Consider the following 24,195-nt stretch of genomic DNA (forward strand, 5'->3'; position numbering starts at 1 on the left):
TTCCCACAAAAGCACCCCCCAACTATATAAAACCTCCTTTACAGTTTTAGGAAAAGCTCACTGAACCCCAACTAATCCCAAAACTAAATCCCACAGCACTCTGGCTACTGTACAATATATAAGAATGTGATTTGCATTTTCCTCTTCACAAGCACACAAAAAACAGTGATTGGGAAGCTGCCACCCTCTCTTCTGGAGCCTATCAAGAGTCAATATCTTCCCCCAAGTGGCTTCCCACGCAAAAAACATAATTTTAGTTTGAACTCTCTCCACCCAAATTTTATTTTTCGGAAAAATGACCTCCAAAGGCCTATCCAACCGGCTATACGCTTCCTTTACTCTAAACTGCCCCCTTCCCCCTCCCTTCCAAAAAACCGAATCTTCCTCCCAAGTAATCCTGAAACCCCTCAACACCTGGAGCAAGTTGCCTACCATATCCAACTCCCAATCGTTAAAATCCCTAATAAATCTCAAATTCCAACCTCCTTCTCCAAAATTCTGGTCCCACATTTCTTCTATTGTCGCGTTCCTATGAGCTGTCAAAATGAAGAAATGCGAGAATCTTTGGGACAACGCTATATCCCCACACCAAATGTCAGTCCAGAACCTAATTTTATTGCCTTTCCCCACTTTGAACGCCAAGTTTTCCCAGCACCAGCCAGCTTCCTTTAAAATCTCCTTCCAAACCCCCACCCCAAACGCACCCACAGCCTTTTTGGTCCTCCAACCGAAGTCCTCTTGACCATACTTCGCCAAAAGCACTTGCTTCCATAGAGCCTCCTTATCACAAGCGAATCTCCAAATCCATTTGCCACGTAAAACTTTATTCAAAAGGGTTAGCGTCCTTATTCCAAGCCCCCCTTTCTACTTATCCCCACACACCACCTCCCATTTGACAAGTTGAGCATTCCTTTCCAAATTCCCCCCCCCCCCCCCCAACCACAAAAAATCTCTTTGCAGCTTCTCTAATCTCCTTGCCACAGAAATGGGCATTCGAAAGAGGGACATTTGATACACTGGCATGCTTGTCATTGTGCTCTTTATAAGAGTGATTCTCCCGCCCTTTGAGATATATTGTCTTTTCCAAAGGGCAAGCCTCCTTCTCACTTTCTCTTCTACCCCATCCCACCCAGAGACGGCCTTATTTGGCACCCCCAGAGGCAGCCCCAAGTAAACTACAAGCAGCTGCCCCACCCTACACCCTAACTCCACAGCCAATTCATCCACCTCTTCCACCTCCCCTATTGGAATGATCTCGCTTTTAGCCAAATTAATTCTTAACCCTGAAGCGGCTTCAAACCAAAACAGAATCCAACTCAAATTCGTTAAATGCTCCTTTTTTGCCTCACAAAAAACGATTGTATCATCGGCAAAGAGCAAGTGCGCAATGTGGACAGCCCACCCTCTACCACACTGAATTTTACACCCTAAAATAAATCCCCCTTCCACAGCCCTTCTGATTAGAAAGTTCAACACTTCCAACCCCATGACAAAGAGATAGGGGGAAAGGGGGTCCCCTTGACGCAGCCCCTTCGAGCTCGAGAAGAAGCCAGCTGGGACTCCGTTCACCATGACTAAAAACTTAGCTGTGGAGATACACCACCACATCCACCTCAGCCACTTTGAACCAAACCCCATTTTTTTCCATAACCTTCAAAAGGAACTGCCAATTAATGCTATCATAGGCCTTCTCAATATCTAGCTTACAGATTAACCCTTTCTCACCCCTTTTATTCCATGCGTCAATCACTTCATTTGCTATTAGAGAGGCATCTAGAATCTGTCTTCCCATGACAAACGCGTTCTGATCAGGGGAGACCACTTTTCCTATCACTTTTTTAAGCCTGTTGGCCAGCACTTTAGCCAACAGCTTATAAAGCCCCCCCCAAGAGACTGATGGGTCTAAAGTCCCTTAGATCCTCGACCCCTCCTTTCTTTGGTAACAACACCAGAAAGGTATTGTTGAGACTCTTGAGGAAAACATTTTGATCATAAAACTCCTTGAACATCTCCAAAATTTCCTCCTTTACAAAGTCCCAGCAACTTTGCCAGAAGGACAAAGTGAAGTCGTCAGGGCCTGGGGCTTTATCCCCGTTCACATCCATCAAAGCCGCCTGGACCTCAGCCTCAGTGAAGGGAAGCTCCAGCATCTCCGCTTCTTGCAAACAAATTTGATTAAATTGAAGGCTTCCAATGTCCGCCCTCCACTCCAAACTTTCTGAAAGCTATTGCTGAAAGGCATTCACTACCCCTTCCTTAATTTCTCGCTCCTCTGTCAGCCCTACCCCATTTATCTTAATTTTGTCCATGTAATTGGCTCTTCTATGGGCAGAAGCCATATAGTGGAAATATCTCGTGTTTCTATCCCCTGCCTTTAACCATAGTTCCCATGACGCTTGTCTCCAATGCGTTTCTTCTAAATCTACCCACTTGGCATATCCTTCCTTGGCTTCCTTCTTACAAGCTAATTCCTCCACTGTCAAACTTCTTTCACCTTCCACCCTATCCCAATACTCCACTTGTTGGAGAGCTACATCCTTGTTACATTCCAGATTCCTGAACACCTCCCTATTCCAAACTTTTAACTTCTGTTTCAACTCTTTTAGCTTTGGAGACAGTCTGAAGCTGGCGCTACCACTAACCTATATCCCCTGTCACCAATTGCAGATTAAATCTTTGAACCCCTCGACTTTGAACCACATGTTTTCGAATCTGAAAGGGATAGGCTCTCTCCTAAGGCTACCCCTGTCAAGTAAAACTAGGAAATAATCCGAGGTCGGCCTAGGTAACCTTCACTGGATCACCCTACTAAACTGGTCAAGCCAGTAGGGAGTTACCAGAAATCTATCTAGCCTAGCCCTTGATTGGTTATTAAGGCCCCCAGTCCACGTAAAAGCTCCCCCTTGCAGCAGTACGTCCACAAGGCCTAGCTCGTCTACAACCTGTGCAAACCTCCTCATAGCTGAGGTTATTCTCTCTTGCCTACTCCTTTCGCTTTGGGAGAGGATGATGTTGAAATCACCCCCAAGGCACCAAGGCCCCTCCCATATTCCTCTAATCGCCCCGATTTCTTCCCACAAACACTCCCTCTCAACTCTAGTAAACGGGCCATAGACACCCGTGAACACCCAAACCACCCCATTATCCACATTCCTGAATCTGCAGGATAAGGAAAGTTGTCCCTCCTCCCACTCCAATAAATCTAGAGATCTTTTATCATAACAAATCAAGATACCTCCAGCCGAACCAAAAGCATCCAGGGCCTTCCAATCTAAGAATCTTCCAAACCCTAAACTACTCACCACCCTATCAGACATAACTTGAATTTTTGTCTCCTGAATGCAGAACAAATCCACCTTCTGCTTCCTGATTACCGATTTAATTACTTTCCTTTTCGTGCTTTCGTTTACTCCCCTCACATTCCAGCTCAACAACTTGAGGTTCATTGGACAATCACTGACTGCACCCCTCTGCCCTGAAGAGGACATTTCCTTCTACCATCCCCCTCATAGTTGACTAAGCATTCCAATCTCTTTAACTCCCTTTCAAATCTCGATTTTTCCAATAGGCTTTTACTATGGATCTTTTCCCTCCTTTTCCTAATTTTGACCAAGAAACTCAATATGTCCTTTTCCAGTCCTTCAGTCGGAAATCCCAGGAATTGGCTGAACTTTGCTAGGCTACTTTCTTGTCAATTAAGAGCCCCTTCCCCCCTTCCTTCTTGGAATTCATACTGAAATGACCCCCCCTCCAAATCCCTTGCCACTGAGATAGGGCCATTAAACTCAACCAATTCCCAGCAGACATTGCCATTCTCACTAAGCCTAGTTGCGTCTTGGCAATTTGACACAATTCCATTCTGGCTCGCATCCCTTAACACCCCAGAATGATCAAAGAACTCTCCCTCTGGAGTCCGACCAAGCGAAAACAAAAAAGAATGAGAAGGAGTCCCCGAAACCCTTAAACCCCTGAAGTTTGAAAGAGACCCATACCTCGAGACTTCTTCCACTAGGACGCTGTCTATCAACAAGTAGTGGAAGTCTACCTGTTGATCTCTCTCAGCTTCCTTTTCCCGCATACTTAGAAACTCCAGCTCGAGATTGGCTTCCCCACAGGGCCCAGGTTGGGCTAAGAACCCCAACGGACCTTTATTAAACTGAACCTCTACCGGGCCTTTTCTACTCGTAACTGAAAGCCCACCAGGCTGCACCCCAAAATCCTTAAGATGGCTCAGTAAAGGCCCGCTGCTCTTTCTTTGGGCCACTGTAGGCCCAAATCGCGGCCCAAACTCCACCTCTGAAACCTTCTCCTTTCCCTTAGAGCCCTTCGACCCATCCACAGGCCCAACCCCACCAACTCCAGCCCCTTTTGAAGTTGCTCCTTCGGAGAGGGTTTGCGAACTAGGCCCCCCAGCCCACCTCAAGCCCAAAGTGTCCTCAGTGAGCCCAAACAAGGACGGCCCATCTTCCGACCCAACTTTTATTTGAGAACATATTTTAATTATTTTCGTTTGTTTTCTAAGGACTGTTTTACAAAATAATTGTACAAATATGAAGAATGATTAAAAATAAAACAACACAAATAAAAATTGTTTTTAAGAATTATTTGAAAACACAGAAAACAAACTGAGAATAATTCAAGTTTTCAAACAGATTTTTGTTCTAAAAAATATTAAAGAACTATTTCTGAAAATTGTTCTTAAAAACTATTTTCTAAGAATCCTAAACAAGACCCAGCAGAATACAAGGATGAACCTCTATAGTGCATTCACAGAACCCTAAAATTAATTTTACCCATTAAAAAAAAAAAATGCTTTCACAGAACCCTCATGGAAAAACTAAGAACAACTGTTTCCATGCTCAAGAACAATTCAATGTTCACTTCACAATATGGCACCTCCTAATTCAGCTTTTTTCCACTGGTATCTTACAACATATATTATCATCTTGGAACCAGCCTCATTACAATCCGCAAAGAGCTGACAGGAACTCTTACAAGAACAAGCTAGCAGATATGATTTCTAGCTGTTCCATCTTGTTTAAATCATGAGTGAAGCAATTTTGTAAAGGTTGGATGCAAAACAGGTAAGAAGCAAGGTGTAGAGGAGATTAAGGTGACTATGCTGAACACTAGTGAAAGCAAAAATAATAATAATAAAATCAAATCAGTTACTAATGCTCCATGAATAAGTTTGACATCTGCCTCTTCGGTTTGTTTTCACACAGTAAAGTTATTGAAAAAACAAGGTGTCAAAGTTTTTTATGTCATGGAAATGATGAGGCTCCAAAACTTGGAATGTTGATGTAAATCTGCACAAAAATTAAAACAAAATAAAAGCCAATCTGTGAATAAAATTTGGAAGAAAATTTTAGACCAGTAAAATAAAAAATACAAAAAACCTAATCATAAAGAGAGACACGACGTCTTTATAAGGCAGAAATGCTTGCTGCCATCAACAATATGATAATAATAATTTATATCAATTTAGTTCATTGTAACAAAAATACAATGTGTCTTTGAACAATCTCCAAATTCATCCAACCAATTTGATTTTGGCATATACTATTTGCTAACAAAGGCTTGTACCTACTACTGTTGATTTGCCATGGTGTAACCTGAGATTTTAATGGAGACCCATTTTCAGGTGCAATTATCACAGACAAGATACTCATCTGGCTTCATAAGCATAAAAAAAAAATTTGGCTTGAATTATCTAACCATTATAAGAACCCATAAAAAAATTTCATAAGAAATTAATATTATATTAGATAAAGGAAAGAACTTGTACAAAAGAATGAAAGATGAGAAATGCTTCAGAAAGGAAAAATGTACAAGAGAGAAATGCATGGTTTCAGACAGAAAGTAGCCTTTGGGACAGATGAAACCAAAACTAAAGGAAGCATGAGATCCCCAGTGAAGTCAATTAGAGAAGAGGCTCCTCCCTTGAGCAGCCTATGGTTTTCCTGATCTGGAGGCCTAAGCTTCCAGGTGGAATAGAATCCAACCCCTTGCCAATGTCCACAATCCACCACATCCAAATGGCTTATTAATTTCAAAGATGGTCCAAATATGCACCCATATAACTTGCCATTCTTTTTTCCTCACAAATTCATCAGTCCCTTTATAAGCATGCACAATCTAAGAGAATTCAGTTAAGAAAACTAAAAAAAAAAACCATATAGTACGTAAACAATGAGACCTAATTCTTATGCACAGGGGTTCAGTCAAGAAGTTTTCAAAACAAATCTTAGAATATTCGATCATGATGCATTTGGCTGGGCCACCTACCAAGCTACATAACTAGGATTCTCTCATTTTTCAACTGTTTTACCAAGTCAGGCACAAACAATCCACCAAACACCATTACTCTTCTTAATATTCATGGATACAAGACATTTCAGTTTTCCAATGAACCCACATCCATACCAGATGGCAAAATGTGCGCAAATTTATCATAGCTGACAATAAAAATATCAATATAGATAGTAATACGAATTATGAAAATGTATGAAGCAGGACTACGAAAAAAAACCCAAAAATATGGAAGCAGAAGAAATCATAAAATGAGAACTGTTCTTAACAAGAGAAAATCCCTGAACCAGGAATAGATAAACTTATGGGGTATGATCTTAAAAAATAACCAAGAAAATCATAGAAATTTTGGACAAATTTTGAGAAATGATACAATCAATATGAACAAATTAAATTAGTTTTTTAATGAAATAAAATATGTATGATCAAATTAGCGTCATTGGCCAATAAAATTAGAGAAAAAAAAATCATGAATGCTAATATACAGATGTTATGAATATTTTCATTAGTGTTAACAAATACATGAAAAGCTTCTTACAAATAGTCGATATGGCAATTGCTCAATAGTTGAGTTAAAATTTTTCTTTTAGATTATTTCTTTTTGTAATTATGAAATTTGCATTTTCCAAAGACTCTATATCAATTCACTAAAATGAAAAGTTATAAATAAAAAGGATTTTAAACCAAAAAAAAAGGGATAAATAATTAAAAGGATTTTTATTATGTAGTTAAAAAAGGATATACAATCAATAAGATTTTTATCATATGGCTTAGTTAAAATTTTGAGATAATTGAGAATGCTATATTTTTACATAATAAATGAAAAAACTTAATGAAAATCAGAATCAGTTTGATTTTATTCTTATCACATTTTTTTCCACAAGATTAATTAAATTTAGAATGAAGCAACTTTAAATACATACTAAATGTTTATTTGGTGTTCTTATCACACTTTTCTAACAAGTATTTATAATATCTTTTCTTGTGAATGATAATATTTTATTCACATATCACCCCCTTGTTTTGAAAGATGCAACGCACACCTAAAATGCAGAAGTCTCTGGAGGCTTAGGTATAAGGTGCAACCCATGCCTAAGTGAAATGAAGTGTGATATGTCAATTTTATAAAATAGATGCAAAATTCAATCCAAGGAACAAAAAAGTCAACATTTCAAGCTTTTAAAAGAAGTATCAAATAAAAAACTAATGCAACAATAAAAATGTTTAACATGTAGTCAGAAATTTCAAGAATAATAGTGTTATAAAAGGAAAAAAAAAAAAAAAAAAAAGACAAGACGTGCTTTTAGAAGGCATGCCCTTCGGCAAGCAAGAAACTATAGACTATGAACACCCCAATTTTATGATATTTAAAGTGTAAATAATATATTCCAAAATTTAAAGTAATAGTATTTTGCCAAAATCAGTTGGTCACCCCTTTTGTCAATTTTCAGCAATTTTCATCAAATTTCACCTTGCACCCACATTTTGATTTCTAGATGCCTCTTTTGGCAATGTTTTGGCAAAAATACCATAAGATTGTCAATTTTTCAAACCTTTCTTCTCAAATTTTGGATATCTTTTGGAAATTTGTCCTATGAATTTTCGCCCCTCCTTTTGGAGTTCTCCACATAAAAAAAAAAAACGTCATGTTGATCTATTCTCACTCATATTATCAATGACTTCTTGCTTGGTAGATTTTGGGACACAATCCCACAATTGAAAAGGTCCACTTTAGATATTAATCACAAATTTTTAAACTAGGCATATTCACTCCACCTCTACAAAATAAACTTTTAAAATCTTTATTTATAAGGAAAAGGCAGCAACATGTGAAATGGATCTCCTAACTTTAGATTATAACAACAAGAAGTCCTCTATCCTAGCTACTTAACAAACTTTATGCTTTATTTAGAAGGAAAAGGCAACAACATGTCGAACAGATCCCATATTAAGATTAAGCATGAATCTCTAATACCTGATCATAAGCATGTATAGCTTTGTCAAATCGCTTACGAGACTCCTGCAAAATGAATAGGCCAGTGAACAAGGATAACATAACAACATAAACTTCAAGAACATTTCATTGTAAGACCTAGAAATACATTATGAGAAAGAGAACCAAAAAATTAAATGATATTTTTCCAGTTTCATGATTCAAACCATTATGACTTTCAAATAGTCTCCATTATGAGCATAATGTCACAAGCTTATTCAAATGAGCCTCCCCATGGCCTTATATAAGAGCCAGGAAGCTTCTGGAGACTCCTAGAGGGGGAAGAGTGTGGAAGGTTCCAGAAAAGCTTGGAGGAATCCACACAATTCTACACCATGGTAGAAGGCACGAGAGGAGTCCGGGGCTTTCTAGAGAAATCTAGAAGACTCTTGTATATACTTGTATATAGGCTTGTACCTAGAATGATGTAGGACATTCTAGAATAGTCTTGAGTTGTAAGGAACCCTCCAAGGTTCCAGAGAGTTCCATTGGTGCCTATAAATAGGTGAGGGCCTCATTTGGCCAAGGCACCAAGCAAGTGAGCATCCAAGCACTTGTAAAGGCTTTCTTGAGTTAATAAGAGCTTCCATTCTTTAAGGAGTTGCCTACCAAGCTTCTTAAGCTTTTGAGTCGCGAGTGTCTTAACCTAGTAAGCTAAGCATTGGGAGTCAGGCTGACTTAGCAAGATCAAGCGTCTTGGCTTGTCTAAGTGCCGCACGAGCTTAGTAAACGACTAAGTCCGTGACAATAAGCACGCTATTTAGAACATAATTAGCTGAAAGGGAAAATAAACCAGTAAACCTACTAACATTGCTAATTAGAAAAATATAACATAATCACTTTTTCTACAAGCAACAGGGAAAGGAGAGGAGATAAAAGAAAAGTAACTATTATAAGAGCGAGATTTTATTAAGTAATAATAACTACCAGTCAATGAAAGTGATTCAACTAGTAGTCCTTCCATTGATAAGTCACTCTAAGATGGATAATCAAAATAAAAAGCACTTTAAGAGTACAATTCTTTTATGTACATGCAAATACAAGTACAAAAAATAATTCTAGAAAACAAGCTTTTACTTTCCTTTAAGACAATAGCTTGGATCGATCATGTTACCCTTTCACTTCAAAATTGAGGCATAGGTTGACTTTGATAGCAAGATTAGCCCAAATAGCTCTTAGGGTGTTTTTGATATAATGGTTGTAGAGGCAAAATAAGGATAAAATCCCAATCACCTTGTGGGAGATTGGCTAGAAAGAAATGTTAGGATCCCTAAGAACATGACGACAAGGTGAGGGGAAATCACCATTCAAGGTTTAGCCACATGTACTGAAGACCAATGACTAGGCTCACAATAAGCAAATGGATTCAAGTAGAAGGCTACAAGAACATTAAAGATACTTAAAAAACCGGCTAAGGGGAGAAAGATACTTGAGTGTCATGACACACCATCATGTGCAAATATTGTCTACTTTAGGCCTCTCTCCCTTAGGGCTTTAAAACATAACATAGCTTAAAGGCATCATCTCTTATGAATGTTGGGAACTTTTTCTCCCTAGGTGATGTGAGATATCACAACTCACCCTCCCATATAGGCCCAATCTCTATATTGGCCCAAAATTCACAAGGTGCAACCCATAGTTCACCTCCCTATCGGTACACAACTCACTAGGAATTGGATTTCACACACTTTTAGTTGAGAATTGAATGTGATACCCTCTATCCTGACTTGTTGTCTTAGGCAAATATTGTTCACTTTGGGGCCACCACCTCTTATGGTATTAAAATGCATCTTATACATTTAAGAGACATCACCATTTATGACTATGTCCAACCCTTGGAGAAGGGAAGTTCCTAACATTTATAAGGAGTGAAGCCTTTAACATATGTAAGACGCATTTTGAAATTATGATGGTGGTGGCTCCAAAGTGGACAATTTCTGCATATGATAAATGGTATTATAGTCAATCATTAACTAGATGTGTGTAGAGCCTAGTGCCTTGCAATCCATAGGTCAATGATCTATGGGTCAACAAAGAGGTCAGACTTGGGAGGTTGAATACGAGTTGCACCTTGTGAGTCATGCGCCGACGAGACATTGGGCCTATATGAGAGTGTGATTTGTGACATCCCACGTTGCCTAGGATGACATTCATAAATGGTGATGCCTTTAAACTGTGTAAAACACATTTTATTTTTGGGCATTAGACTCAAATTAGACACTATTTGTGGAGGAAAATGGGTCACGACATTAAGGCTTTTTGTAGGGAACAATCTTCTCACTTGAGGAGTATTATAGGAGGGGATTATTTTGTATATTAATTTCTTTTTCTTTCACCTTTGCAGGAAGATCTCTCATCTTTTCTTTCACTTTTTTGTACATCATACTTATCTTACTTTGAAAGTAACCCTGTTTTGTTTCATATTAGAAATTTAGAAGCGAATAAAAAAAAAAGAAAGAAAGAAAGAAAGAAAAGAAAAGAAATAAGGAAAGATAAATATGAAGAATTCAGGCTGAGGGCATTCAGAAAATAAATACAAACATGTGTCAAGAAAGTCATATCACTTGAGGCATTTATGGGCAACTGCACTCAATGTGTGGAGTATCATAGATATTGTTTTGTCTATCAATTTTTTTTCCTTCTTTCTTCACAAAAGGGATCTTCCTCCTTTTTAGTTTTTACAATTCATTGCATCATAGACATCTTTTTTACTTTCATAGGAATGAAAGTTTGTTTTGTATAAAAAAATTATAACAAATAAAATAAAGAAAGAAGAATACAGGTCAATAAGAAACTATATTTTTTAGGGATGAGAATCTAGCATAAAGGGTGATAAAGCAATAGATCAAAGAATCAATGAGACCAACTCTCTAGTTATTTAGCTAATAATCAATGTCCATGAGATAATCAAAAGCATTGCCACTAATAAATTCGTCAATAAATTGGACCATATGGGGCATAATCCTTCTGATATGGCAGCTAAACTAGTATCCTCATTGACTAAGACAACAGTTCCAATAAATGAAGTAATTGTCCCCAAAATTAGAAATCATACTTCAAACATCAAGTAGGGATGAGGGTATTTTTTTCACATCTAATAACCTTTATAGTGAATTCTTACTCTTTGTAAGCCATAATTTACAAAAATATCTCCTCGAGTTCATAAAATGACACCATGTGGACACCACCCAGGGATTCAAACTTAAAAGTAACCAATGAGTAATTGTTTTTCTTTACCTCTTTAATAAACAATGCAATTTAGAACATTAAATTTTTTAATATACATTTTTGGTTTGGAATCCTATTTTGCTTCACAAGGTCTCTCTCTCTCTCTCTTCTTTTTTTGCCTCTGTGAGCAAGATTTTGAATCTGCAGATCACATTCTCATCCACTGCAAGTGGGCTGTCAAGTTATGGTCTTTGATGTTTCTGCTGTCAGTGAGAGATGCTTTGCTTAGTTGGCAAGGTGCTCTTTTGGATGCCAAGTGCAAGGTAGTGTGAAGGGTAAACCCTTTGTGTGTTTTTTAGATATTGTGGAAAAAACATAACAGTGGAACTTCCAAGGGAGTAGATAATTTTAGCGTCAAGTATGTGCTTGTAAAGACTTTGTTGTTGTGGTCTAATGGGGAACCTTTATTTCTTAGATATTGTTGATATCTTGGATGTTGGTTAGTTTGGTCAAGGAAATTATTTCTTATCCCCATGTCTTTATGCGGCTTCTATACATTTTGTGTACATGGGTTGCAATTTTTTATTAGTCTACCCAAAAAGTAATAAATAAATAAACAAACTTCTCTAGAATAATTATCATCCAGAAGATTAATTCTACAGTACAAACAACATTTCAAGAAATTTCTAGAATAAATATTCAGAGGAGCAATTTCTAGAACAGCCATTGAAGAAACAAACAAATACCTTAGCATCATGCAGATCAACAGTTATAAAGTGCATCAGCCGATCAAGCAATACATGCTCCACCTGCAATATATCACATATCTCAGATTAATAAATTAAAACACACAAGAGGACAAGAGAACTAGGTTCCGTTCTGGTTAAATGTGAGCTGGTTAACAACTAAAAACTTCCTAGCAGTGGTGTTTATAGAATTGTGGAGAGAATGCAAGTTCCAACTTCCTTGACTAATAAAGATAGGGCCAAGGATATTAAGCTTCCAGTGATATATATCTGCATAGGATTGCCTCAACCCAACCTTTGGCATTTCCATTTACTAGGATTGCAAAACTTGCCAAAGACAAGCAACCCCTCATCCAAGATCTCTATTTTGTGCTGAACCCTTTTAACTCTAGTACATGGTCCAAAAATCCCCAATAAAGACACATGGTCATAGGCCTTTTCAAAAAGTATTTTGAAGATTACCTCTTCCTCCCCTAAACATCTTTTCTCATCCACCACTTCATTAGCAATCAAAATAGCATCCAAATTTGGTCTCCCCTCAACAAAGGCTCCCTTGGATATATAGATGGTTTCATGAAGAACTCTATGTAAGTACCTTGATAAGACCTTAGCTATAATTTTATACAAACATGTAACCAGGCTAATAGGTTTGGAATATGAGATTTTGTTGGTTTGATTCTTGTTTTGGCATAAGAACAATAAATGTAGTATTGGTACTTTGATTTATTATCCCATTATTGTGGAATTCTAATACTAATAGCACCCTCATAAGGTCCTTTATATCACATCCTAACACTCCTAATACACTGCAATGGTGAAGCCATTAGGGCCAAGGGCCTTTTCCTTATTCCAATGGAAAACAGGAAGGCATAAATCTTCAAAAAAGGGATGGTGCTTAGAGTTTGGAGTATATCTCAAGATATACTCTCTCAAGATATGGGGGACCAATCCAATCATTCAATCCTCTAAGAATCATCTAAAAGTTTGGAGTATATCTCATAAAAAAAAAAAAAAAAAAAACATGCACTATCTCCCCTAGAATATTTTCAATGGTGCTTAGAGTTACCCCCTCTTCTGACACCAAGGATTTCATGAACTTCTTGTTTCACCTACCATTGGTTATCCTATGGAAATACTTAAAATTGCAATCTCTTTATGGCTCACAATCTTAAAAGTTTAGGAGTCAGATTCCTTTCCTGCTCATTGTTATCAAACCTACAATCTTTAACCTATAAACCAAATTCAAACCACTATAAATGTTTAATGAAGAACCCTCAAAAGCTAAAGAGGAAGAAGCTCAAAAGGATGAATAAAAATGCATTAAATCCCTAATAGATTCTAAACTCCTTCATTTATTCTAAAAAAATTCTCTTATTCCTTTCCCTCCAAACCATCCGTAACAATGTACCCTCCCATTGACAACCTCCTCTTGACAAGAATCTAATATGACAATGTTGCTAAAGATGTCTTCTTTCTTTTCCTTGATGTCCCTAAAAGTGACCTTATTCCATAATTTAAATTTCTTGTAGTCCCTTCTAACTTTTGCATAAAGTTTAAAGATTTCTCTAAGAAATCATGCTCTTTTAGGGAAATGGTTGTGGAGGTTTCCTAGGGAGAGTTATGCTCTATGACATCAAGTCATTCTAAGCATATATGGGGACATATACTAATGGTTGAGATGTCAACACTATAGTCTGGTGGTCACATCATTGTCCTTGGAAAGCTATTGCACAAGTTTTTCAGGATTTTACCATGTACTTTCAGTTTGTGGTGGGAGATGGGGAGAGCATTCGTTTTTAGGAAGACTTGTGGTGGGAGGATCAACCTTTGGGTTCCCAATTTCCAAGACTATTCAGAATAGTCATAGTTAAAAATCTTTTCATCTCTTCAATTCTTAGGTTTACTTATCCCTTCTCTAGGAACTTTAATTTCTATTGTAACCTTTTCGATTCTAAGATGGAAGAATTAGAAATCCTCATGTCTTCTCTTGCTTGTTTGCACTTAACCCCATTGGTTCTAGATGCGAAAGCTTGGTTTTTATCTTCTTCAGGGTTATTTACAGTCAAGCCTTTCTTTTTAGTCTTGTCCCACCTTTTTGATTCATCTCCTACTTTCCTTGCTAATTTCGTTTGAAAATCTCAAGTCCCTTTTAAGGTCAAGTCCATTGCTTGGTTGGTGGCATATAAGAAGGTAAATACTAATGAAATGTTACAGTTAAAAGGGCTCTATAAAGCTCTCAACCATGATATCTATAAGTTGTGTATGAAGAATGGATAATCAACAAATCATTTTTTCTTACATTATCCTTTGATGATGGGGCTATGACACAAATTATTTCGAATAGCCAAGATGAATTATGTTACCCTAAGAAGCATTTATGACATGATGACCATTAATTATAAGAGATTGGGAAGATCCAAGAAAAGCCTAGTATTATGGAAAACCACTTGTATTGCTTTAATTTGAGTTGTGTGGAAGGAAAGAAATGTTAGGATTTTTTAGGACAAGGCAAGAATTTAGAGGTTCCATGGGATACCATTCACTTCCTTACTTCTTTTTGGGCATCTTGCACCACAACTTTTAAAGGCATTCACCTTAATGTGGTTCAACTAGATTGGTTAGCAGTGTGTAGCTCCAAGGACATGGATTAGTAAGAAGAGGTTGCTTTTTGTAATTACCATATGGCTTTTTGTTTTTGGTATTCAATATGTTTAGCTTTCGTTTATGGGAGGATTCTTCATCCTTCTATTATACTTCTTAATTCTTATTCAATATAATGCATTGTTGTTTCTTATTAAAAAAAGATTTGTTTAGCAACATTTTCCAAAACAATTTTTTAGAACAGTTTTTGAAAATAGTTTCCAATTGTTTTAAGGAATAAAATTCTGTTTAGGAGCCAAAATATGAAAAATAATTTTCTTGATTTATTCTCTTTGTAAAGGTACTATGCACTATGTATAATGAAAATGTTTTCAAAATATTCTCCATAGTTTTAATTGTTTTTAGAATGCTTCACAAAAAAACACATGAAAACATCATAAAATTATTCTAACATTTCTATAACAAATTTTCAAAAAACTATTTTTGATAAAAAATTTATTCCACCTTTTTTCCAAGTCAAAAAACTATTTTTTGTTGAAAAAAAAACTGCTTTCAAGAGGCGGGTTGTTTCAAGGAAGGGTTCTGCTAATAAAATTTGGGTAAGAGTGATTGGGTTGCCTATGCACTTGTAGGGAAAGGATTTCTTCAAACGAGTGGGGGACACTTATGGGGGTTTTGTGGTTATGGATGTGGACACAACGAGAACGAGAAAAAAAAATGTCATTTACAATGGGCTGGAATTTTAGTTAGGTCCAATGGTAGGAAAGCGTATGGGATTCTTCTTGTTGTGGTAGGGTCAGCGACTTGTGCCATTCAGTTATGGTGGGAGACTCCACCATGGTTCTCATTGGTCTCTACGAAGAAAATTTGCAGGGGTTTAAAGGTCAAGGAAGAGAACGAGGAGAGGCCACGCACGGCTAGATACGTGGGGGCAGAAATAGGGAAGCGTGCAAATCAGACAATGCACTCAATACCTTTACATGTTGACCAAGTCATGGTGGGCCCAAGGTCTGGTCCTACAATAGTAACTTAGTGGCGATGAGGTAAAAAGAGGCATTTGAGCCTCCTATTTTGGCCCATGATGGGTTAGTGGGCGAAGTCTCAAGCCCTCTTGTCTCTTTAGGCCAGGAGGCGGGAGGCCCGATGAGCATTGGGCCTTGATCTAGTTCTTTGGGTCAAAAGCAACCCATCTTGGGCTTGGGTGGTAGTGGTCCTAGTAGTGCTTTTAAGAGGCCCACTTCATCAACTAATGAGGTTAGGGTTCCCCAAGGTCTCCTTCTAGACCCATGCAGCTTGATGAAGGCTCAACACCATGAGGTAGGGTCGTCTTTTACAAATGCCACTCTTTTGGTGGAAGCGGTTGGTTGTGAGGGTAAGTTTCCATCTCTTTGTGTTGGGAACGAGGAGAAAACCTTCTGCTTCATTTGGTTCTTCTTCTTTGCTCAAAGAGCAGGGTGTTTTGTTGGATTTGGTCATAGGTTTAAAAGATACAAGGCGCACCTAAGGCATGAAAGTATCCTATAACTTAGGCACAAGGTACACCACAAAGCGCACACTTCAGTGAAGCGAAACCTAACCTAGTATGCATATCAATTTTATAAATTATGATCCAAAATCCAATCCAATCAATAAAAAATTTAAGATTTCAAACATTTAAAACAAGCATTCAACAAAAAAAGTAATAAAATTATATAAATTTTAATATGCAATTAGAAATTTCAAGAATAAAAGTGTTTAAAAATGAAAAGTAAAGTAGATAAGGCGCACCTCTTCAACAAGGTGCACATCTTGGCAAGCAAAGCGCTATAGCTAGGGAGTGGTTGCGCCTTGAGCATAGGCACGCTTTAAGCCTGCTTTTTAAAATTATGGACTTGGCTAACAGCCTTAGTCAACAAAGAAAGCAGATCAAGGGGTGTTCTCTTAAAGGTAAGGGTGATTGCGATCGGCTTGGGGTTTGGTTCCCAACAAGGATATGGGTTTAGTTTCCCCATGAGCTCTTTCTCACAAAGCCAAGGGAGCATACCATCCTTCGTGCGATAAAAGGGACTTTTTAAGAGAAGGCCAACCCAGTAAAGACTTGGAGGGTGTGACGGTTGTTAGGTCTAATGAAAGTCTCGACAATATGTCAAGATAGAGGTTGGTGGGACTCCCAATGGCACAACATGTGATGTTGCAGCAGTGGGGCCTTCCTTGGGGTCACAAGGTTCGGGGATCCAGTCGATAAATTTGTTGCCTCAAGATGGGAGGTTGGTGGACCTCACAGGGAGTGCAACGGAGGATTCCTTGGGTAAGGATTTGGAGGTTAGGGTAGAAGAGTTCGAGGCTAGTAAAGCTCTAGAGACTTGTAAGGTTTCGAAGGAGGGGAAATTAGCTTTGTTAGCCTCCCTGAAAAGTTTTTCACGTTCAACAACTTTTTGGGACTCCCAATGGCAGGGTTTGAGAAGGAAATATATTTCCTTTTCAGGAAAATGGAGTCAAGAAAAGTTCGCAAGGTTAAGGTTGCAGGGGGAAAAAAGAAATCGTTTTCAGCTACTTTTTTTTTTTTTTTTATATCAAAAACAGACAAATATATTAAATAAGAATAGAAAACCTGAAAATGATGAGAAATCCTCCTCATGAAATACAGACCTGATCAAAAAGAGCTAAGTAAATCTCCTTTATACAAGGGGATAAACAAAACAAACAAGAGCCTATACAAGTGTCACAACTCTTGGTCCTATAGACCCTACCCTAAGGGGTGCAAATCAACAACCAACTAAGTTGAATTACACTCAAAGGATAGAGTTTAAAAATGTATGTTTAGTAAGCCCAAAAAGAAACAAGGAGATGAAGCGCATCTCACATCATGTCTGGCGTCTTCGAAGTGTCCTCAAAGATCCTAGCATTCCTCTCTCTCCACACAATCCACAACAAAGAAAGACACGTGATCCTCCAAAGAGTCTTGCCTCTAATAGAGTTTCCAAAACACTTGAAATAGATCACCATCATATCACGAATACTATCTGGTTGAACCCACGCCATCCCCACCTATGAGAAGATCCTACGCCACAATGCCAAAGTGATCGGACGATATAAGAAGAGATGATCAACTGCCTCACTGCTCCTCCTACAAAGAATGCACCAATCAGGGCTAAGGGCTTTGAAAAATCTTCTCAACTGTAGCATGTCATTGGTATTTGTCTTCTTATGTGCCACTACCCAGGCAAAAGCCATAACCTAATAGGGGGCTCTTGATTTCCACAAAAAATGAGTTAGGTAGAAAGGAGTAGAATATGAGAAACTGGATAAGACTGAAGGAAAAGATTTAACTGAGAAACCTCCTGAAGAGGACGGAACCCAAGCTTTCGCATCTGGAATAGAAGGAGTCAAATGAACATTGGAAAGTAAAGACATTAGTCTTTCAAGATCCTCAATCTCCACATCTGTCAGATTGCGACGAAAGATAAGATCCCAAGATGAAGAAGTATCATTGCCCAAAATGGCTGAAATGGAAAGTTTTTTAGTTATGGTGACTCTGAAAAGTCTTGGGAATTGTAAGCATAATGATTGGTTCCCCCACCACAAATCTTCCCAAAAACGAAATTCAATAGGATCCAGAGAGACCATGTCTTCATCTACAGGATCCCACGTACCCGGATCAATCGAAAGTTCGATTCTATCTGAACTACTCATTTTCAAATGATATCCGCATTGTTCGCAAATATTTATTTTTGACTTTAAATTTTTTTTATAATAAAATCCATAACAATTTTCGCATTGAATCCACAAATGCTCGAGATATTTTAGGGATAAACGCCAATCGCAAGTTCGAAATATATACTTTTTTTGGTCTCATCACCACTACAAAGCACGTGTGTATAGAAAAAACCAAGAGAATATGTGCAATGGCCTTCTAAGGGCAACGATGTGACCATATAACTATGTTGTTGGCGTCCCATCCATTGGGATGTGTCCCATAGATACTCAATATAACTTGATGCGTTTTCGGCTACTCATTTAGAGAGGGAGATTTGAAAACTCAAATGCTTGGACAATTACAATTGCTCTCCCCTCTCAGCCAAAGGAAGGAGGAGGAGCAACGGGGTACAAGCTTCTTCTTGTTGATGTCACTTTCTTCAATTCCTGCTAGGTTGCAGGTTTTAGGCTTGAGGAGGTCTTTGGCACGTTCTTTGTTCCTAGGCCTTAGGGGTTGTTTGGGTGTAGGTTGTGTTTTTAGCACTGGTCTTTCCTATTAGGGAGTCCATTTATTTTAGGATGTTATGGTTTGGTTGGCTTCAAGGTAGTTGGTATTTCCCTTTCTCTTGCTAGACTTTTAGCGTGTGTTGTGTACTTTGTTGTGTACTTTAATGCGCTTTTTTCTTTAATATATTCTCTCATTTACCTATCAAAAAAGAAAATAGTTCTCAAATAGATCCTAAACTTCCCAACCTAGAATTTTCTAGTCCTTAAAATCAAGATGAAGTAACCACATATTTTCAAATCTAAAAGGAGCCAATATAACAAATTTTTTAGAAGGGAACAAGTTTCCTTATGAGAGTCTTAATGCAAGGATTATAAGTTTTCTCTTAGCTCTTTTTTTCTCATAAGGAAGTCTCTCTTCCCGATTGGGAGTTTCTGTCGTTCCCTTTTGTCTTTAGTTGAAATGTGTTCTCACTCCTCATAAAACGAAAAGCATAAAGAATTAGTATACCCCAAAATCTAATAACAATGGAAAATTTTTTAAATGCAGTAATGAACTTAATTGGGAAGATCATTTTGTTGAAAAGAAAATTTTGAGCACTTACTTGGGAACGAAGAAGCTCCTTATATGTAGCAAGCTCACGAAATGCAGTAATGAACTTGGATAGGACGGGACCTGGAACAAAGAAAGCAATTGAGTGAGAAATGATATCTTTGGTCTCTCTTTCTGCTGGTTAAAATTGTTACAATCTATGAAACCAAAATGTTAGTGTATCAGCATTACCATGAGCCAAGCTTATTTTTGACCTGATCAATTATTCAATATCCCACATGTGATTTGGATCTAGGATTCACCAATGAAAAGAAACAGGCCCTGCTAACTAAATTCAACTATTGCTATATGTTTGACATTTCAAATAATGAATGCCTATAATGTCTCTGAAGTTTGAACTCAATGGTTGTCTACCAACTCAAACAAGAAGAAATGTGAACATTATGTGCATGGTGAAAAATATGGAAGAAAAAAAAAAGATTAATTACTTAACACACACACAAACACACACGCATGTTCATGCATAGACACATTTAGTTAGAATAATTCTGCATTTGCTTAAGTTAAACCTGGACACTTGTTAGGCCCTAGGTATATGTATGCATATCAAGTTTTACATCTGCTAACAGGTATAGATTATTGTTTATAGAAGTAAAACCACAGCTTCCAACCCGATGAAAAGCTTGATTGTCATCCATAAGAATGCATCATTTTGGTCCTTATCATACTTTTAAAATGGAAGTAGAGCATAATATCAATATTGAGAGTTTCAATAACCTCCTATAGACACACTAATAGGATCATCTTGTCCACCACCAAATGCTTCTAAAGAATCTGCAAAAGAGATGTCTCCATTATAAGCCTCTCCAATAGCTGTCCTGTTGAAAGTATAATGGCAATATTAGCAATACTCCTCGAGAACAGCTTCAGACATAGCCTCTAAATGTGGAAGAACACAAATAAGCATAAGAAGGCAAAGCATAGGATAAGCAAAGGTGTATCACTTCTTTTCCTCATTTCTAAAGAAATCTTTATTGAGAAAAAAAGAGGCAGCAATGGGGTAAGATGCCCTACAATAGACAAATGAAAAAGGAACAAATAAATAAATAAAAATGAGGGAATTCCAACATCATATGTGCAAAATTAACTCCTAAAAACTTATCAAAAAAAAAGATTAACTCCTAAAAAGAGTAATGTCACCTAATTGCTATATAAATCAATAGCTTTGTATTTAGTTGAACTTTGCTGAAGCTATGCCCATATAGTAGAGCTTTCAGGACCATGCTTACTAAGAAAAGGTTTTTGTTTTTTAAGAACTCAATATATGTTATTGTGTCATTATTATTTATTCAATAAAAAATAATATTTATTTTAAAGGAATATTTTAGTGGATATCTACTTCTTTTCTTTCTTTGTAGCTATAATTCTTTTTCTTTTTTCCCTTTTTTTTTTTTTTTATGTGATAGGCAAATAAAAAATGTATTTAAACCTAACAAAAAAAGGACCGCACCCGTGTAGACCAGAAGTATACAAAAGATACCTTCCTGCTTTGTTCTGTCACATTAGCTCTCCCTGAAACAACTTTTTCTCCTTCCAAATGCAACATTACTCTAAAGACTCCAACAAACATTGCCAAACTCCTGCTAATCTTAATCCACCTTGACTACCCTTGAACTCTTTCCTCAGTCTTGCCTTTAATCCTCCCTTTACACTTCCACAAGGACCTCAAATGATTTCAAGTCCTCAAAGACTACCTTTGACATCACTCCCCTTTTGTCCCTGGTATTATTCTGCTACAACAATTTGAATGGAGGTAGTCAGCCTTCTACTTGAACCTAAAGTGCTCGAGTTGGGTAATGGTCATGGCATTTCCAAAGCAAGCATAATGACTTATGGTATCAGGCTATTAAAAGCATACATGATTTGCATAGTAATAAGTAGGATCTTTGCCTTTTTTATCAAAAAAATGGTTTGGTGTTTTTAAGAAGCAATAAACTAAGCCTTTTTTATAAGCAAATAAAATTTATAGATACGGCTAAAAAGTAGTAAGTATGCAGAAGGTATACAACCTAATCCATAAAAAGAGGTTACTTGGGAATGAGCATTTCAGCTTTTGATCGGATTGCTCCTCATTTTCAAATGATTTTTTTTTTTTCCCTTCCAAATAACCCAAAAAAAAAATGCATAGTGGACCAACTTTTCACACCTTATGTTTTCTTCCTAGAAAAGAACCATGCCAATGATCAAGGACAGAAACACTCAAACTACACTAGATAAAGAGACAACTAGCAGCCGTAATAAAACCATTGTTTCGGCACAATGAAGGAGAATGTGATGAAATGATTTCTCTTCATCTTTACAAAGAAAACATCTATTCACTAAGAGCTACCCTCTCCTTTGAAGTTGATCTACTGTTAACATCTTTCCCTAGCTGGCTTTGCAAGCAAAAAACTCACTTTAGATGGGACCTATAAATTCCAAATTATATCCATTAACTACTATACCTATCAAGACTTCATTTGTAACACTTCATTTATGTAAGAACTTGTCAATTCACTTTTTGGTACTAAGGGATCATTCATTGTTCCACTAGTTTCCTCACCTTCACCCCATCTATTGATTGAGAGTGCCACCCATATTTGGCATTCTTCATTTTTGGGTAGCTTTGAGAGGCATTGCAAATACGCAAATTATTCTCTTATGAATCGGAAGGACTCCTAGAGGCAGAGTTTTGTGTATAAGAGCTATCATGACACATTTTGGGCTATCTAGTTAGAGAGGAATGTCAAAATATTTGAAGACAAGATTGAGGAAGTGGTTTTTTTCTTCTTTTTTTTTTTTAATCAGAAATCCAACAGATCTTTTCTATTAATTAAAAGATCAAGAAGGATGGGACATCCTTCCACAATGTAAAGCTTAGATTGACACAAGGGAATTAACTACTTAACAATGAAACATATAGGTTAACAGGATCCCTCTAGGAGGGAACGACCTCTTTGGAAGCACTTGGAACCAAACCAGGGGAAGCATTGCTACTACCCATAGTACAGATAAAGGAATCTATAGACCCCACCCTTTACATTTAGGACTGATAACATTCAAGTCAAGTGGGAAACTAGACCCCAATACTAGGAAATGTAGAGAAGAGAATAAAGGGGTTGAAGGATCACTTTGGAACAAAGGTGAGAAGACTCTAGCAAATTCTTCCATCTCCTTATCATAAATAAAACATCCATATAAGTTTAGATCTCATGTAGCAATTATAGAAGTATAACGTTTTACCTAGACAGCTCCTAGAGGAAACCTGTCAAAATTGCTAGAATCTGGACTCCCACTTCCTCTTATCTTCCACCAGAAAATGTTGATTCCCATGTTGTAAGCATTCTTTTCCTTCATAGGTTATTCTCTAGTTGACTGTTGGAGAGCACAAAGACTCTAAAATTGGACCCTTTCTCCTTAGAATCTTCACACAAGTACCAAGACCCTTTTACAACTTAGTGGATAAGTCTCACTTCTCCTCATCAAAGAATTCCAAACTTTAGAAGATTCAATGCCTTTGCAGCCCTTAAGGAAGAAAGAAAATAGGACAATAAATAAATGTAGAATAAGAAATAAGAGGGACGGTGGAAAACTGTGAAGGGGTTACTGGCATTGAGAGGTGGATGGTGCTGGTTTGCAGTGGAGTCAAAAACTTTCAACCTTTGTATGGAGGAGTTTGGGGAAAAACTGAGAGGGGTTATTGTGTAAAAGGGCAGAGGTTTTTCTGACTGGATTAGGCTCGGGGATTTGAGTTTGCGACTCTTGTTGGAAGGGGTAGAAGATTGTTGCAAGGATGAGGATTTGGAAAGATGGAGCAAAGGTTGGATGGAGGGGGGCAAGAGGTTCAAGTTGGAACGGCGCTCGAAAGAGGCAGGGAGGTTTTTAATTTGCTTTGTTGTGGCTAAAGAGGAGAAGAGGTTCTTGTTGGTTTTCCCCAAAGGGAGGTGTTTTCATGGGGGATGGTTGATTCTAGTGGAGAAGCTGCAATATTTAGGTGTAGCCTCCTCAACTGAGGCTAGGAGAGTGAGCCCCCCTGCTAAGGCGAAGAGAGCCTGTAGGGAGGAGACAACCTGTGGGTCTTTTTGCTGATGCTGTAAGAAAGCCTTGGAGTGGTAGGGGAAGTGGTCTAGGTTCATATTAGAGAAAGTGAGGTGCAAGGCAAGGAGGAGTCTCTGTGCAGTTGTTTGGTCGGTTGGTTTGATGAGGGGTCAGGGTAGCCATCTGACTTATCCTTTTTGAAATCTTTTGTGACTGCCCTTTGGTCTCTAAAGGGGGGATGAAGATTTCAGGTTTTGGAGGTCCCTTACTGTTGTTTGATTTTGAGATTCTTGCTGAGGCAGAAAGGGTGCTTGCCAGAGATTTTCAAAGGGTTAAGGAGAGAGTGTTGCGCTTGGCGAGGTGGACTCCCGGCGTTGGTTGTCTGGGCATGGGGGGTCATGCCAAGGAGATGTGGGTAAGGGTGTTGGGTTTCCCATTACATCTTTGGAGTCGGGTGGTGTTTAAGAAAATTGGGGATGAATGTGGAGGGTTTGTCGTTGTGGATGAAGACACAACTCTAATGACTAATTTGCATTGGGCCAGGATTTTGGTACATCCTGTTGGGA

General features: G+C 37.8%; 1 protein-coding gene across 2 annotated transcripts in view; it reads right to left on the reverse strand.

The window, feature by feature from the left end:
- LOC117924420 (ADP-ribosylation factor GTPase-activating protein AGD4-like) overlaps window positions 1-24,195 on the reverse strand; it is an 81,624-nt gene that overhangs the window by 50,603 nt on the left and 6,826 nt on the right. For both annotated transcript variants that reach the window (XM_034843044.1, XM_034843045.1), the window contains exons 3-6: window positions 20,330-20,430; window positions 19,605-19,675; window positions 12,220-12,282; window positions 8,288-8,332 (exon numbers count right to left, since the gene is read on the reverse strand). In XM_034843044.1, coding sequence (XP_034698935.1) covers window positions 8,288-8,332; window positions 12,220-12,282; window positions 19,605-19,675; window positions 20,330-20,430 — 280 coding nt within the window. The remainder of the gene's footprint in view (window positions 1-8,287; window positions 8,333-12,219; window positions 12,283-19,604; window positions 19,676-20,329; window positions 20,431-24,195) is intronic.

Source organism: Vitis riparia, chromosome 1 (assembly GCF_004353265.1).
Source record: "Vitis riparia cultivar Riparia Gloire de Montpellier isolate 1030 chromosome 1, EGFV_Vit.rip_1.0, whole genome shotgun sequence".
NCBI classification, from domain to species: Eukaryota; Viridiplantae; Streptophyta; class Magnoliopsida; order Vitales; family Vitaceae; genus Vitis; species Vitis riparia.